At 43.9% G+C, this 19003-nt stretch overlaps 1 protein-coding gene across 1 annotated transcript; it reads left to right on the top strand.

Annotated features, from left to right (window-relative positions):
• The first annotated feature begins 2290 nt into the window (after nt 1-2290).
• LOC133647761 (transcription factor HIVEP2-like) lies at nt 2291-18313 on the top strand. Its single transcript, XM_062043455.1, has 3 exons — nt 2291-2392; nt 14527-14619; nt 15583-18313. The coding sequence occupies exon 3, from the start codon at nt 15625-15627 to the stop codon at nt 16144-16146; it is 522 nt and encodes a 173-aa protein (XP_061899439.1). The 5' UTR covers nt 2291-2392; nt 14527-14619; nt 15583-15624; the 3' UTR covers nt 16147-18313.
• Nucleotides 18314-19003: the final 690 nt, after the last annotated feature.

Raw genomic sequence — 19003 nt, 5'->3', positions numbered from 1 at the left:
TTTTTAACGAAAAAGGTTCTAAAATATGATTATTGGTTTTGACTGATGCCATGGGCCTTGTATAAAGCATCTTAATCCATTGTATAAAATTATCTCCAAATCCAAATTTACGTAATGTGCAAAACATAAATGACCAGTTTATGCAGGCGAATGCCTTCTCCGCATCAACAGTACATACTGCTGTGGGATAAGGGAGACTTCTAGCATAGTAAATAACATTAAACAATTTCCTTGTATTGTCTGAAGATTGTCGACCGTCCATGAAGCCAGTTTGGTCAGTATGAATTAATTTTCCTATTACATTTGATAATCGTGTGGCTAAGATTTTTGCCAAGATTCAAAAGGATTCTCTCTTCATTCAATACATAGATTTCAGCAGGATGTACCCCAGTCTGCTGACATGCAAGCAGAGTAGTAGATTTTTGTAAAAAGCTTTTATAATTGTAAAGGACAATGTTTTGTCAACTGATTGCAATAATGTAAATTTGTTTTAACTTTTAAATGAACCAAAAATATGACTTATTTTATCTTTGTGAAAATATTGGACACAGTGTGTTGTCAAGCTTATGAGATGCGATGCAAGTGTAAGCCACTGTGTCACTATTGTTCTTTTTTTTTCTTTTTTTTTTTATAAATGTCTAATGATAATGTCAATGAGGGATTTTTAATCACTGCTATGTTGAAATTGTAACTAATATTGATACTGTTGTTGATGATATTCATTTTTGTTTCACGACTTTTGGTTTGTTCTGTGTCATGTTTGTGTCTCCTTTCAATTGCTCTGTTTATTGCAGTTCTGTGTTGCTGGGTCGGGTTTGGTTTTGGAATTGGATTGCATTGTTATGGTATTGCTGTGTATTGTTTTGTTGGATTGATTAATTTAAAAAAAAAAAAAAAATTATAAAAAAATAAATAAATAAATAAATCGATTTTTTTAAAATGAGAATCGATTCTGAATCGCACAACGTGAGAATCGCGATTCGAATTCCAATCGATTTTTTTCCACACCCCTAATATATATATATATATATATATATATATATATATATATATATATATATATATATATATATATATATATATATATATATATATATATACTGTATATATATATGAGATCGGTAGGTTGTGAGTTCAAGCCCCGGCCGAGTCATACCAAAGACTATAAAAATGGGACCCATTACCTCCCTGCTTGGCACTCAACATCAAGGGTTGGAATTGGGGGTTAAATCACCAAAACTGATTTCTGGGCGCGGCACCGCTGCTGCCCACTGCTCCCCTCACCTCCCAGGGGGTGAACAAGGGTGATGGGTCAAATGCAGAGAATAATTTCGCTACACCTCGTGTGTGTGTGACAATCATTGGTACTTTAACTTATATATATATATATATATATGTATATATATATATATATATGGCCATGGCCTGGGAACGCCTCGGGATCGTCGAGCTGGACGAAGTGGCTGAGGAGAGGGAAGTCTGGGCTGCCATGCTAAGGCTGCCCAGATATGCATACAGTATATTTACATATGTAAATATATATTTATATATACGTTCCATATATATGCATATTTATAAGCATATATTATACTTTGACTATATATACATATATATATATATATATATATATATATATATATATATATATATATATACTGTCTACATATATATATATATATATATATATATATATATATATATATATATATATATATATATATATATATATATATATATATAGTCAAAGTTTCTGTGGTTTATCCGTTATACAGTGCTCAATACTGGGTAGAGCGGAATATACGTTAGATCAAGAATGAAACACAGAGACTATTTCATTCCTACAAGCCTGTAAAATCCCCTGAAGAGCAGTGGAAACCTGCGAAAAAGGCTTGTATGGATGAAATAGCCTGTTTTTCTCCTGACCTAACGTGTATGTATATATATATATATATATATATATATATATATATATATATATATATATATATATATATATATATATATATATATATATATATATATATATATATATATATATATATATATATATATGTACAAAATGGATGGATGGATGGATGGATATATATGATATATATATATGTATATATATATATATATATATATATATATATATATATATATATATATATATATATATATATATATATATATATAAACACACATGAGGTCGGCTTTCGGCCCTCGACCAAATTTTTTTAGCCCAAGTCAAAAAGTTTGGACACCCCTCTTCTAGATAGGTTGACATGACTCTCCTGTTGCTTGCAGCCAGCATAGTGCAGCACGAAGCTTGAAGTCAGCTCAACTCGCCGGGTTGCTGTGTCAGACGGAACTCGGCCCTCAAGGACGCCACCAGGCTACAGACATAGACAGAGTGAGTCGCAAAGGCTTTGTCACAAATGGAATACTTCCATCAGTGCACTTCAATAAGTATACTATATGCACTGTGTATTTACAGAGTTTGACAGTTTAGTAATGTTCTAAAACATTTTTTTTAAAACATTATGTATGTATGTGTGTGTGTATGTGTATGTATATTTATGTGTATGTGTATATATGTGTATGTATATGTATATATGTGTATGTGTGTGTAGGTGTACATGTGTATGTGTATGTATATAGATATGTATGTATATTTCTGGGGGTACGTTCTGGGCCTGCCTGTCAGGTGGGGGTCGGCGCCTCAGGCTACTGCATCCAGACTGCGTGTCTGGAGCTCCTGGGTCCCACCGTCCATCCCTTCCGGTTGCCCGTCTTGGTTGGGGCCTGCTGGGTCTAGTCCCTGCGTCTACTGTGGTAGCTTGGTGCTGCAAGGTTTTCCGAGGTGCTGCGAGTCGGCCAGTTGTTGGGGTAGTGACCTTGTGTGTGTTTTTTAAATTTTTTTAAATATATTTAATTATTTATTCATTTTTATATTTTTAAATATATTTTATTAATTTTTTTATTATTTTTTTATTTTTATTTTCCCCCTACCTCAGGGGGGGTGACTCGGCGGGGCGGTTGCTGGTTGTTCCATCTCCATCGTTGGGGTCCCTGCGGGTGGGGTGGGTGGTTCCCGTGGCCCCGTGCTGGGTGGTCCTGTGGTGGGGTGGCCGGGGGCTGGCCTCGCCGCGCTCTCCGGGGGTAGGGGGGGGGGCTCGTGGGGGCCCGGTTGCCGGTGGGGCGGGGGCGGTCTTCCCGTCCGGTTGCGGGGGGTCTTCGGGCCCCTCGGGCAGGGCGTCCCGCCTTTCTGCCCGTGTGGGGTATGGTCTCTCGCTGGCTCGGGGTCTGGCTGTCCCCTGCTTTTCTCGTGCCTTGTCCTCTGCCAGGTGCGTCTGTCTGCAGCCTGCTGCTGGCCCTTGTGGGCAGCGCGGTGGGCCGGGCTCTGGGGTTCCTGTCACTGTCCGGCTTGGCTGCGTGGGGGCGGTGGTCCCTGGTTCCTTGGGCACCACACCTACTGTTTGTGGGTTGGGCTCTCGGGGAGGCTGGGGCTGTACTCTGGCTCCCACACACACTGGGAGTCAAATGTATTGTACACACAAATCCACATATACTCACATACATACATACACACATACATAGATACCTACGCTCCCACATACATATACAAATACATTACATATTTACACACTCAAAGTTCGTACATCCACACGCACATTCATTATACAAACATACTGTATACACATACTGTACATATACATTCACTGTACAAATATACATATACACATACTGTACATATACACTCACTGTACAAACACATAAACACATACTGTACATATACATTCACTGTACAAACACACATACTGTATACATGTACTGCACATATACATTCACTGTACAAACACACACATACATATACTATACATATACATTCACGGTACAAACACACATATACACATACTGTACATATACATTCACTGTACAAACACAGATATACACATAATGTACATATACAAGTACATATGCACACATACACTCATGCACATAATCACGTTTCATCAAACATATATTAATGTTGTTGCCCTAGGGTAAACTGGGTATAACACATGGCACTCTGACAAAGCTTAACCTATTGTTACTATAACAATCTACAAGGTTAATGTAGGTTGCTTCTCTTTCTTCCCCCCCATTTTTCTGCATTCTTTCGTATCTCAAGTTATCATTACGTATATGTATTGTTGCATTTGAACAACTGTATTGTTGATAATAAAGGTAAAGTATTGGTATTGTTCATTATCAATAGCGCTATTTCTATTGGTATTTGTATTGCTCCATTTTTAGTGTAATAATGCTCATTGTCATTTCTGTATTATTTTTTATTTTCGCTAACTGCTTATTTGCTATTACTTTTACCATCATATTTGTACATGTCGTATTTGCTGATGTTGCTCTATTGTTGTTGTTGTGTTTGCTGTTTTTGTTTTTGTCTCTCTGTCTAATCCCCCTCTTGTCCTCACAATTCCCCCCTCTGTCTTCCTTTTTTTCTCTTTCTATCCCCTCCTGCTCCGGCCCGGCTGCACCAAATGATAATATAAATACATTTAATAAAGTTAAATACAAATAAGGCAACAAGAGAAGTATCCTACACTTCTCTTTTGTAAAGTAAATCTGAACAGCCGATATGGGCATCTACATCAACTATATGATTTACCTGAGAAGCTGGACAGGACATTGAAAAAAATAAGTAATGTTCTAAAACCATCGCTGTCCTTGCACACCTACTGTATATAAAATCACTATCTTTACCTTTTTTTCTGTTCACTACTTTCCATCATTACGGGTTGATCCTCAGCCACCATTATTGAAAGTTCAATCAATCAATCAATGTTCATTTATACAGCCCTAAATCACAAGTGTCTCAAAAGGCTGCACAAGCCACAACGACATCCTCGGTACAGAGCTCACATAAAGGGCAAGGAAAAACTCACCCCAGTGGGACGTCGATTTGAATGACTATGAGAAACCTTGGAGAGGACCGCATATTAAAGTACCAATGATTGTCACACACACACTAGATGTGGTGAAATTTGTCCTCTGCATTTGACCCATCCCCTTGGGGAGCAGTGGGGAGCAGTGGGCAGCAGCGGCGCCGTGCCCGGAAATCATTTTGGTGATTTAACCCCCAACTCCAACCCTTGTTGCTGAGTGCCAAGCAGGGAGGTTATGGGTCCCATTTTTATAGTCTTTGGTATGACTCGGCTGGGATTTGAACTCCAACCTACCGATCTCATATGTGGGTGACCCCCCCCCCCCCCCCTCTAGGGGAGACCAAAAGCAATGGATGTCGAGTGGGTCTGACATAATATTGTGAAAGTCCAGTCCATAGTGGATCCAACATATCAGCGAAAGTCCAGTCCATAGTGGATCCAACATAATAGTGAGAGTCCAGTCCATAGTGGGGCCAGCAGGAACCATCCCGAGCGGAGACGGGCCAGCAGCGCAGAGATGTCCCCAACCGATGCACAGGCGAGCGGTCCACCCCGGGTCCAGACTCTGGACAGCCAGCACTTCATTCATGGCCACCAGACCTGTGTAACTCCCCCTCCACAAGGGAGAGGGGGGCAGAGGAGAAAAGAAAAGGAACGGCAGATCAACTGGTCTAAAAAGGGGGTCTATTTAAAGGCCTACTGAAACCCACTACTACCGACCACACAGTCTGTTAGTTTATATATCAATGATGAAATCTTAACATTGCAACACATGCCAATACGGCCGGGTTAACGTATAAAGTGCAATTTTGAATTTCCCGCTAAACTTCCGGTTGAAAACTCCTTTGGATATGACGTATGCGTGTGACGTAGCCAGTAGAACAGAGGTATGGCTCCCCCATTGAAGCCAATACAAACTAGCTCTGTTTTCATCTCATTATTCCACAGTATTCTGGACATCTGTGTTGGTGAATCTGTTGCAATTTGTTCATTGCATTATGGAGAAAGAGGCTGAGCAAGCAAAGAAGAAAGTTGTCGGTGCGAAGCGGAGTATTTTGCGAGGGGAGTCAGCAACACAACACAGCCGGTGTTTGTTTACATTCCCGAAAGATGCAGTAAAGATCGAAGAACTCGGACAACAGAGACTCTTACCAGGAGGACTTTGACTTCGATACACAGACGCCTGTAGATAACTGGGACAACACAGACTCTTACCAGGATTACTTTGATTTGGATACACAGACGCAGACGCGGTACCGTGAGTTTCCAAACATTTGATCGCTTGCCCGTACGTGCGTGTCACGTACGTAACTTTGGTTAAATATATAAGCTTTATGAACCTTGGGTTAGGTGAACGGTCCTTTGGGCTGAGTGATTGTGTGTGTTGTGCAGGTGTTTGAATTGTATTGGCGGGTTATATGGACGGGAGCTAGTATACTAGCTCCTAGCTATATCTAGGAGCTAGGAGCTAGCATAACAAACACCTAGGTGTTTTTAATGCGGGATTAATTTGTGGCATAATAAATATAAGCCTGGTTGTGTTGTGGCTAATAGAGTATATATATGTCTTGTGTTTATTTACTGTCGTAGTCATTCCCAGCTGAATATCAGGTCCTAAGTACGCTTGCCCGTACGTGCGTGTCATGTACGTAACTTTGGGTAAATATATAAGCTTTATGAACCTTGGGTTAGGTGAACGGTCCTTAGGGCTGGTTGTGTTGTAACTAATAGAGTATACATATGTCTTGTGTTTATTTACTGTTGTAGTCATTCCCAGCTGAATATCAGGTCCCACCCGCCTCTCACAGCATCTTCCCTATCTGAATCGCTTCCACTCCCCACTAGTCCTTCACTTGCACTTTCCTCATCCACAAATCTTTCATCCTCGCTCAAATTAATGGGGAAATCGTCGCTTTCTCGGTCCGAATCGCTCTCACTTCTGGCCGCCATCACTGTAAACAATAGGGAACTTTGCGGAAATGTACAACTGACTATGTCACGCTACTTCCGGTAGGGGCAAGGCTTTTTTTGTCAGATACCAAAAGTTGCGATCTTTATCGTCGTTGTTCTCCACTAAATCCTTTCAGCAAAAATATGGCAATATCGCGAAATGATCAAGTATGACACATAGAATAGATCTGCTATCCCCGTTTAAAAAAAAAAAATTCATTTCAGTAGGCCTTTAAAGGCTAGAGTATACAAATGAGTTTTAAGATGGGACTTAAATGCTTTTACTGAGGTAGCATCTCTAACTGTTACCGGGAGGGCATTCCATAGTACTAGAGCCCGAATAGAAAACGTTTTATAGCCCGCAGACTTTTTTTGGGCTCTGGGAATCACTAATAAGCCGTAGTTCTTTGAACGCAGATTTCTTGCCGGGACATATGGTACAATACAATCTGCAAGATAGGCTGGAGCTAGACCGTGTAGTATTTTATACGTAAGTAGTAAAACCTTAATGTCACATCTTAAGTGCACAGGAAGCCAGTGCAGGTGAGCCAGTATAGGCGTAATATGATCAAACTTTCTTGTTCTTGTCAAAAGTCTAGCAGCCGCATTTTGTACCAACTGTAATCTTTTAATGCTAGACATAGGGAGACCCGAAAATAATACGTTACAGTAATCGAGACGAGACATAACGAACGCATGAATAATGATCTCAGCGTCGCTAGTGGACAAAATGGAACGAATTTTAGCGATATTATGGAGATGAAAGAAGGCCGTTTTAACACTCTTAATGTGTGACTCAAACGAGAGAGTTGGGTCGAAGATAATACCCAGATTCTTTACCGAGTCGCCTTGTGTAATTGTTTGGATGTCAATTGTTAAGGTGGTATTTTTAAATAGATGTCGGTGTCTAGCAGAACTGATAATCAACATTTCCGTTTTCTTGGCGTTGAGTTGCAAAAAGTTAGCGGACATCCATTGTTTAATTTCATTAAGACACGCCTCCAGCTGACTACAATCCGGCGTGTTGGTCCGCTTTAGGGGCATGTAGAGTTGGGTGTCATCAGCATAACAGTGAAAGCTAACACCGTATTTGCGTAAGATGTCGCCTAGCGGCAGCATGTAAATCCTGGAGTGCAGGGCCAAGAACCGAACTCTGGGGAACTCCGCACGTTACCTTAACATAGTCCGAGGTCACATTGTTATGGGAGACGCACTGCATCCTGTCAGTAAGATAAGAGTTAAACCAAGACAAGGCTAAGTCTGACATACCAACACGTTTTTTGATACGCTCTAATAAAATATTATGATCGACGGTATCGAAAGCAGCGCTAAGATCAGGAAGCAGCAACAGATGACGCATCAGAATCCATCGTTAGCAATAGATCATTAGTTATTTTTGCGAGGGCCGTACAGTGATTTGCCCTGAAACCGGATTGAAAGGGTTCACAGAGATTGTTAGACACTAAGACTAAGTGTTCATTTAGCAGGTTCCGCTATGTTGCCAAGATGGGGAATATTGGGGTGTTCTGAGTGCAACATCCGGGTACTGCATTTTGTCTCACATTTTGAACACTTATGTACACAAATAATAATTGTAAATATTCAAGTGCACCAATTGAGACACAGTCTGTCAGGATTGCTCCTCCTATGTTTGTGTTTTCCTGTGTTTGATGTTTAGTTCCTGTCCAGCACTCTTATTTGTAGTTTGTACTTCTTTTTAATGTGTTAACGTGGTAACTTTATCCTTGTATCTGTGCGCTGTTTCTCTCACTTGCTTTTTATTAGTGATCAATGGACTCATCTGTCTCTGGTAGTTAATCAAGAGGGTTTATATTTCAGTTCCACGTGTCTCTGGCTGCAGGTTCATTATAATTGTTTGTTTGCGCTCAAGAATGTATGAGTTTGGTTTATTATAATTTCCCTACTTCCTGTGCACAACTAGTTTTTGTTATTAAATTAACTTTTACCTGCATGCCGTCTTCTGTCTTCTGCATCTTGGGGCTCATCTGAGTCTGTCAGAATGAACCAGCCAACAAGTGACCCTGGGGGGACTTCTATCATCCAGTGGCTTGAAAAACTTTTAGCCTCGATGGCTACATGAAAATGTTCCCCAGCTTCTCCTCAAGCTCCTTCCCACTCATCCCTGTTGTGTTTTGGCCTCCCTGAGTACGTCTGGGATCCGTCCCTTGGGGGGGCGGGGCTTTGATTAGCTTTGCAGCTGGGGAGGCACAGCTATCTCCTGCTCCAGTAAGGTCGTCCACGACGACACTATCATGCCTCCCTGCTTGCTACGTCGCTACCAGTACTCCCTCCTGCTTTGTCCACAATGCCGCAAACCGTTTTGTCCTTTCACGGGGAAGCTGCCGATGGTCTTTCCCCTGCTGGCTTCGAGGACACAAAGCTGGGGAGCGGTGGCCGTTCTTCTGGCCCGTCGTGGCGGGGGCGCAGTTAGGCAGACCACCAACCTCCCTTGATTTTGGACTTTTTTGTGTCGGGGACTTAAACGTCTTCTATCCGTTTGAAGGGGAGGGGCTATCAATCCTGACACGTTGTTCATGTGTTTGTGTTTTCCTGTGTTTGGCGTTAAGCTGCTGTGCAGCGCTCTTATTTCTAGATTCTACTTCCTGTTTTGTGTGTTTCTGCGACAGAGACGTGCTTCACCTGCTTCTGGCTGCTGGTTCATTGTAATTGTTTGCTTTCAAGAAATTATTATTTTGGTTTATTAGCATTTCTCTGCTTTCTGTTCAGTTCCATGTTGCACTATAGTTTTTGATATTAAATATAGTTTTGCCTGCACGCTGTCTGCTGTCCTATGCATCTTGAGGTCACGTTGCAAGGAGCGCTCACCTGAGCTGCCAACAGCCGAGTCTTCTTTTGTTTGCTTTAATTTTAAGCGTTTAAACACTCTTGTGCCATTACCAGGCTGCTCCACGTTAAAGGCCTACTGAAACCCACTACTACCGACCACGCAGTCTGATAGTTTATATATCAATGATGAGATCTTAACATTGCAACACATGCCAATACGGCCGGGTTAACATATAAAGTGCAATTTTAAATTTCCCGCTAAACTTCCGGTTGAAAACGTCTATGTATGATGACGTATGCGCGTGACGTCAATCGTTGAAACAGAAGTATTCGGACGCCATTGAATCCAATACAAAAAGCTCTGTTTTCATCTCAAAATTCCACAGTATTCTGGACATCTGTGTTGGTGAATCTTTTGCAATTTGTTTAATGAACAATGAAGACTGCAAAGAAGAAAGTTGTAGGTGGGATCGGTGTATTAGCGGCTGGCTGCAGCAACACAAACAGGAGGACTTTGAGGTGGATAGCAGACGCGCTATCCGACGCTAGCCGCCGACCGCATCGGTGATCGGGTGAAGTCCCTCGTCGCACCGTCGATCGCTGGAACGCAGGTGAGCACGGGTGTTGATGAGCAGATGAGGGCTGGCTGGCGTAGGTGGATAGCTAATGTTTATAGCATAGCTCTGTGAGGTCCCGTTGCTAAGTTAGCTTCAATGGCGTCGTTAGCAACAGCATTGTTAACCTTCGCCAGGCTGGAAAGCATTAGCCGTGTATTTACAGGTCCATGGTTTAATAGTATTGTTGATTTTCTGTCTATCCTTCCAGTCAGGGGTTTAATTCTTTTGTTTCTGTATGCAGTTAAGCCCGATGCTATCACGTTAGCTCCGTCGCTAAAGTGTTTCGCCGATGTATTGTCGTGGAGATAAAAGTCACTGTGAATGTCCATTTCGCATTCTCGACTCTCATTTTCAAGAGGATATAGTATCCGAGGTGGTTTAAAATACAAATCCATGATCCACAATAGAAAAAGGAGAGAGTGTGGAATCCAATGAGCCAGCTTGTACCTAAGTTACAGTCAGAGCGAAAAAAGATGCGTCCTGCACTGCACTCTAGTCCTTCACTCTCACGTTCCTCATCCACGAATCTTTCATCCTCGCTCAAATTAATGGGGTAATCGTCGCTTTCTCGGTGTCACGATCACGGGGTCGCAGCTTGCTGCGCGGTTGTTCTCCCAATGCAAAGGAACGGCTCCGGACGAAGGCGTAAGGTAGGAAGTGATTTATTATCATAAATCATCCAATAAACAAAAACAACAGGGATGCATCATAAATCATCCAATAAACAAAAACAACAGGGATGCGTGCAGAGCGCACGGGAAGTTAAGGAACTTATTACTTAGCATAGGCAAAAGACAAGGAACACTGGAACTCAAAAACTCACGTGACAAGTGCATGGAGCAAACACAATGAGAGCAGGACGAGTGACTGGCAAAGGCAACTTAAATAATGCCTCTGATTAGCGCTCGGGAAGCAGGTGAGCGGGCGAGCACTAATCAGAGACAGGTGCACACAAAGAGTGACCATGGCAACCAAAACAAACTCACAGGAGCACAACAAATAACAAAAGGAGTCCAAAATTAACAGAAAACACAAAAACATGATCCGGACCATGGATCATGACAGTACCCCCTCCTCAAGGACAGATACCAGATGTCCATTTGAAAACAAAAACAAAAAAACAAGCAGGGTCTAAAGTCACGGGCGGGCGGAGGGAGGACTTGGAGGTGGGTCGCCAGGCCAAGTGTCCCCGAATCCACCGAGGCAAAGTCAAGTGGCGGCGGCGAGTGGAACGCCGCTGCAGCAAGCGAGGCGGGCGACCAGGGAATGGCCACATTCGTGGCCGACGGGGAGGTGGGCGCACTTGGCGAGGCGGACGACCAGGGAGCGGCCACCTCCGTGGTCGACGAGGAGGTGGGCGTGTCGGCGCCGTCATGGCAGGCGTGGCAGCAGGCACCGGCGCCGTCATGGGAGGCGTGGCAGCAGGCACCACTGGCGAGTCTGGTGTGGTTGCAGGTACCACCGGCGAGTCTGGCGTGGTTGCAGGTACCACCGGCGAGTTTGGCGTGATTGCAGGTACCACCGGCGAGTCTGGCGTGCTTGCAGGTACCACCGGCGTCTGGCGTGGTGCAGGCGCAGGCGTCTGCCGAGGAGCAGGCGCAGGCGTCTGCCGAGGTGCAGGCGTCTGCCGAGGTGCAGGCGTCTGGCGAGGAGCAGGTGCAGGCGTCTGGCGAGGAGCAGGTGCAGGCGTCTGGCGAGGAGCAGGTGCAGGCGTCTGGCGAGGAGCAGGTGCAGGCGTCTGGCGAGGAGCAGGTGCAGGCGTCTGGCGAGGAGCAGGTGCAGGCGTCTGGCGAGGAGCAGGTGCAGGCGTCTGCCGAGGAGCAGGTGCAGGCGTCTGCCGAGGAGCAGGTACTGGTGTGGGAACCAGCCGAGGTGCAGGTACTGGTCTGGGAACCAGCCGAGGTGCAGGTACTGGTCTGGGAACCAGCCGAGGTGCAGGTACTGGTCTGGGAACCAGCCGAGGTGCAGGTACTGGTCTGGGAACCAGCCGAGGTGCAGGTACTGGTCTGGGAACCAGCCGAGGTGCAGGTACTGGTCTGGGAACCAGCCGAGGTGCAGGTACTGGTGTGGGAACCAGCCGAGGTGCAGGTACTGGTGTGGGAACCAGCCGAGGTGCAGGTACTGGTGTGGGAACCAGCCGAGGTGCAGGTACTGGTGTGGGAACCAGCCGTGGAGCAGGTGAAGTGAAGTGAAGTGAATTACATTTATATAGCGCTTTTTCTCAAGTGACTCAAAGCGCTTTACATAGTGAAACCCAATATCTAAGTTATATTCAAACCAGTGTGGGTGGCACTGGGAGCAGGTGGGTAAAGTGTCTTGCCCAAGGACACAACGGCAGTGACTAGGATGGCGGAAGCGGGGATCGAACCTGCAACCCTCAAGTTGCTGGCACGGCCGCTCTACCAACCGAGCTATACCGCCCCCGGTGCTGGTGTGGAAACCAGACTTGGAGGTACTGGTGTGGAAACCAGACTTGGAGGTACTGGTGTGGAAACCAGACTTGGAGGTGTTGGTCGTGACTTTGGCGGAGGTGGCCTGGCAGGAGGTTGCGGCTTGGCATGCCGACGGACTGGTGGTGGAGGACGGGCTGGAGGTTGCGGCTTGGCAGGCCGAAGGACAGGTGGCGGCGGCCGGGATGGAGGTTGCTGCCTGGCTGGGCGCAGCCGAGCAGCCCCACCAGCACAGCTCCCGGCCCCAGCCCCCCCCTCAAGGGGCGGATACCAGACGCGCTGCTTGCGGTCTGGAACAGTCTTTACGGGTGGGTGGCGGGAAGTCAGGAGGGGGGCAAAATCCTCCCCTCTAAATTGTCCAAAATGTCTTTTCCCACCCCCCACCTGAGGTCTTTTGGGAGGATGAGAGGAAAAAGTCACTGACGTGGGCGGGGCTAGAGTCCTAGGGGGCGGAGCTTGGCACTCAGAAGGAGACTGTGGCTGACATCTAAATTTCAAAAGAATGTCCTGACAAGGTATAATTTTAGAATTAAAGTCTTTAGGAGGTTGTTGACGCAAGGAGACAGAATTCAGAAAAAAAAAATTCTGGGCCATGACGTCATCAGCCGTGGACGGAGTGACGTCATCGGGGGAAGGATACTGGGCTGCCTGCAACTTGCTTCGGTCCGGGGGAGGAGCTTGCGGGAGTGACGCGTTCTGACGGCGAGGCGAAGCCCTTCTGGACGGCTTCCGCCTTTGCCTGCGCGTCCGGTACTGCTGTGTAGCGGCGATGTCTTCGGACCAGAGGGAGTCGATGGGGATAAGGGAGCCTCCAGGTCCCCACATAAGGTTCGACCTCTCCTCCGTCGAATAGCGAAGTGTCTCCACTTCCATCGCTCGCAACACCATGCGCGTACCTTCATCCATCTCACTCTGGTCCATTTGCGGGAGAACGGAGGCTGCTCTCATTCTGTCACGATCACGGGGTCGCAGCTTGCTGCGCGGTTGTTCTCCCAATGCAAAGGAACGGCTCCGGACGAAGGCGTAAGGTAGGAAGTGATTTATTATCATAAATCATCCAATAAACAAAAACAACAGGGATGCATCATAAATCATCCAATAAACAAAAACAACAGGGATGCGTGCAGAGCGCACGGGAAGTTAAGGAACTTATTACTTAGCATAGGCAAAAGACAAGGAACACTGGAACTCAAAAACTCACGTGACAAGTGCATGGAGCAAACACAATGAGAGCAGGACGAGTGACTGGCAAAGGCAACTTAAATAATGCCTCTGATTAGCGCTCGGGAAGCAGGTGAGCGGGCGAGCACTAATCAGAGACAGGTGCACACAAAGAGTGACCATGGCAACCAAAACAAACTCACAGGAGCACAACAAATAACAAAAGGAGTCCAAAATTAACAGAAAACACAAAAACATGATCCGGACCATGGATCATGACACTCGGTCCGAATCGCTCTCGCTGCATTGAAAACAATGGGGAAATGTGAGGAGCCTTTCAACCTGTGACGTCACGCTACTTCCGGTACAGGCAAGGCTTTTTTTTATCAGCGACCAAAAGTTGCGAACTTTATCGTCGATGTTCTCTACTAAATCCTTTCAGCAAAAATATGCCACTATCGCGAAATGATCAAGTATGACACATAGAATGGATCTGCTATCCCCGTTTAAATAAAAAAAAATTCATTTCAGTAGGCCTTTAAATCATGTTTTAGTTTTTATGGAAGCCAATAAACATGTACTTCAATTGTTTTCTCTCTTGGTTGTTTATTTCAGGAGTCAAGTCCAGGTTCACAAGAGGGTGGTAACCAGTCCAGTCCACCCCATCAAGTCTTGTTCAGTCACCTTCCTCTCCATTCTCAACTACAGGTACTTCAGTCATGCTCTTATAGTGACTTATATTAAATATGTTGTTATATCACTTCCAGTGTATTTAACTTATGTCATTTATTATACTACTTATAGTGTCTTTACATTATGTTATTTGTAATATTACATATAGAGTCTTTCAGGGTGGTATGGCTCATTTGAGAGCAGCCTTTCAGAAACTTGAGGGTTTCTGATACAAATTAAATGATAATAATAAATGGGTTATACTTGTATAGCGCTTTTCTACCGTCAAGGTACTCAAAGCGCTTTGACAGTATTTCCACATTTACCCATTCACACACACATTCACACACTGATGGCGGGAGCTGCCATGCAAGGCGCTAACCAGCAGCCATCAGAGGCAAAGGGTGAAGTGTCTTGCCCAAGGACACAACGGACGTGACTAGGAAGGTAGAAGGTGGGGATTGAACCCCAGTAACCAGCAACACTCCGATTGCTGGCACAGCCACTCTACCCACTTCGCCACAGCCTCCTAGTTACTGCTGTTGTGTCCTTGGGCAAGACACTTCACTCTCCTTGCTCCCAGTGCCACTCACACTGGTGTATGAATGTGATTGAATGTGTGGTGGTGGTCGGAGCACATCAGAGTGTGGTAAGCGCAAATTGGCTGCCACGTTTTTATCAGTCTACTATCAGGTGTGGCTTACTACCATTTATATGTGAAAATGGAGTGAATGAAATATTGGTTCTCAGTTCTCACTGTAATGCACTTTGAGTGTCTAGAAAAGCCCTTTAAAAATCTAATCCATTATTATTGTTATTAAATTATGTTATCTATTATTACTGAAAGTGTCTTTAAATTATTATTTATTTTACTTATAATGTATATTAAATTGTGTCATTTATTATATTACTTATTGTGTCAATAAATGACATTAGTTATTATATTACATATAATCTTTAAATTACATTTATTATTCTATTACCTTACGTTTCCACTAGGTGCGTTCACCGTTCCCACTGATTCCCATCGGAGGTATCCAGATGGTCCACACCATGCCAACGTCTGTCAGCACTCCTCAGGGCCAGCAGGGGCAGCAGCAGGCCACATCCTGCTTCCCGCTCCATGAGGAAAGAACGTCAGAAGAGCTCCAAAGCAGCAAGGCCTCTTGCCCTCCTTTCACCTCCTCTGCTGAGGGAGGAGGACCAGGAGGTGTGAAGTCATCTGGGGCACCTTCTCCCGCCTTGCAGGGGTTATGGGTTATGGGTAGAGAGCAGGAAGCAAGCGTCCACACGTGCACTAAAGCCATCGCCTCGCTTCGCATCGACCCTGAGGAGCACACTGAGAGGCTGAGAGGCAGCGAGGAGGACCGCCCCTCATCGTCCTCGTCCGCCACCTCGGGACAACATCAGTACTTGCCACCCACCTCAGCGTCCCCGCTCTCTCCTCTGGTTCAGCACTTTAGCTGCCTCGGGCCTCCGCACGCCTCAGGTACCGCCTCCCCGCTTTGCCCCTCCCCTGGTCCAGCGTCAGAAAGCACAGCGAGAAGCAAAGACGTGTCGTAGACATGCAACACAAAGCAAACACAACTTTTGCACAAGTTAACACACAGTGTTTTATTTAAAGACTTTGAAGAGATTGTGTGTGTGCAGTCAAAAAGGGTACTTTAAAAACAACATTAATAATAAGTATGTAAATGTGTGCCTTTTGCTTTGTGCTTATATTCTTATAAGCCATCAACTAGCCCTGCTCCTTCCCTCTTTTTCTCAACAAGCGATGTGAAGTGAAGAATATAAATATTACGTACGGTTGCACTAAATCATATTTTTTTATGAGGGACATTGAAAAACTAATTATACAACAAACAAATAATACTATTTATTATTGTTACCATGTTTCATAAACTGTACATTTCTTAAATGTCGTGGATGCCTTTTTCTATTTAGAAGCATGTTTTTTGCTATTAGGTCGATGATATGTACACACAATATTGCTTCATATTTCGTCAATGTACACGTAATATATCAACATGATCCATACATTACAGTACTTTCACTTTTCTTCTTGCTTTTCAAGATGATTTTATTCAGCATTAAATGGTCAGCATGCCTTCAATCATTGTAGTTAACCCCGCCCCTCCCTGTTATACACACCCTATAAGCACCGTCCCACCCAGCACCTTCCGCCATTGAGGGGTCACTAACCTTACTCATTACTCTTCATCAAAACATTCCACATCATCACCCAGCGACATAGCATGGCTGTCGCCGAGATACACATCCATCCACACTCCTCTTTAAAAAAATACTTTGACTCTTGAAACTTCTAGCATTTGTCAAATTACTTTCTTCTTACGTGAACAATTACATGTTCATATTTTCACATTTCTCACTTAGATATTACGTGAACAACTACACGTTCATATTTTCACATTTCTCTCTGGAATACAAGAAAAAAAATGACATGTGGACCTATGGTGTACATACATAAATAAATGGGAATACACGATACATACATTATTTATACATAAATACATACAATTAATACATATATTAATACATCCATAATATGACTGGCTTGTTTTGTAGTAGCCAGTCTTTGAATGTTGCTAATATTCAGTTGTATGAATATTTGAAATGTCACATGATGATTGAAGAGTGGACATTGTTGTCCTCGCCTGCTGAGCATTCCCCTTGTAGCTAAACAATATTTAGTCGCCAGCAGGGGGCGTACTTGTCTCAACACAATCAAGAGCAGGAAGAGGAAGGAGTCATGTGACGTATTGTGGGCGGAGCCGGGCAGGCTGCAATGTGACTTATTTGTACTAGTGTGTATTACGTGTGTGTTCCGCTTGTATATCAACTTTCTTGTTTTTCTTATGAGTCTAGCGCCTTCTGGTGTGTGACGTCAAAGCACAAGTCAACGTAGTAAATATTAGCATTAGCATTGTACAGCTATGACCAGGAGCAAAGTGTGGTGATGTGGAGGTAAACAATAACACACAACTACCATGTATGATGACCCGAAGAGGAATGACAGTGCAAACGTGGATTGTTGTTTTCAAATAAATATAAACAATGAAAATCTGTTTGTGCCACCGGACTTTGACGTTTAACCCATCATCATGCTGTGTATTTTATTTGTCTTGCCACAAGCGGGTCTTTGTGTCTGCATACGATGATCAAGTGAATTATGTTCTGATGAACACTTTCATCACCACATAAACCAGTGTGTGTATAAGTGTGTGCTCCATTGAACTCTCGCTGACCTTAAAAGTCGTCATCGCAAAGACTTTTATTGTGAAAACCTAGTCTTCTTTGGAACCCAAAGAGCTATGAGCCAAAGTGTGACAGCGCCTTTCTGTCTGTCAACAAAGGTACTGCCAGCCAGCTGGAGGCCATGCTGTCATTTGCGAGAAATGTGGATTTTTTTTTTTCTTCTCACTCCTGGAAGAGCTCCGACGAAAATAAAAGCCACTGAGTCTCGGAGAAGATGAGGTACAAAAAAAAAGGACCCAGAGCTTCGAATGAAAAAACACGAGGTGTAATGAAACTAAACGACTTCACCAGCTGGAGAACTGATGACTGGCTAGATGTATTTCTCCACTTTGGGGATGAAATTACATGGAAAATAGCAAGTGCGTTAACAGAAAGCAGGTTAAGTGAAAACTCTGACATGAAATTCAGGGTTTTCCATTCCAATAAAGAGAAATAGAGTAATTCAAACCCAAAGTTAGTTACCATGGTAACTTCCAGTTCTGGCCAAGCTACATGGAAAATGTAAACTACAGGAGAAGCTATTCCCAGAGAATTGTAGCAAGATACACTAAAAACTACACAGAAAAAGTAGTTTGCTACATCAACACTACATATTAAATTAACTATTAATTATAATTAGCTCCATGGACACAATTTGAAAAGATACGACAGGGACCCTCATAAGAGAAGATTTACAGGTATTACAGCTCCAGTAGTGATTATCATCACCATTTTAATTGTGAGGACCCCCAGTTTGACATGGATTAAGGCAGTGTTTTTCAACCTTTTTTTAACCTTTCTTTGAAAAAATCCGGAGGCACACCACCAGCAGAAATCATTAAAAAATGAAACTCAGTAGACAATAAAAAGTCATGGTCGCAATTGTTGGATATGACTTTAAACCATAACTAAGCATGCATCACTATAGCTCTTGTCTTAAAGTAGGTGTACTGTCACGACCTGTCACATCACGCCGTGACTTATTTGGAGTTTTTTGGTGTTTTCCCGTGCGTAGTGTTTTAGTTTTTGTCTTGCGCTCCTATTTTGGTGGCTTTTCCTGTTTTGTTGGTATTTTCCTGTTGCAGTTTCATGTCTTCCTTTGAGCGCTATTCCCCGCACCTGCTTTGTTTTAGCAATCGAGAACATTTAAGTTGTTGCTATCTTT

Source organism: Entelurus aequoreus, linkage group LG04 (genome assembly GCF_033978785.1).
Source record: "Entelurus aequoreus isolate RoL-2023_Sb linkage group LG04, RoL_Eaeq_v1.1, whole genome shotgun sequence".
NCBI classification, from domain to species: Eukaryota; Metazoa; Chordata; class Actinopteri; order Syngnathiformes; family Syngnathidae; genus Entelurus; species Entelurus aequoreus.
This window is presented reverse-complemented; position numbering and strand designations above follow the sequence as displayed.

Coding starts and splice junctions, on each gene's coding strand:
- LOC133647761 (XM_062043455.1), top strand. CDS start 15,625: ATGGTCCACACCATGCCAACGTCTGTCAGCACTCCTCAGGGCCAGCAG.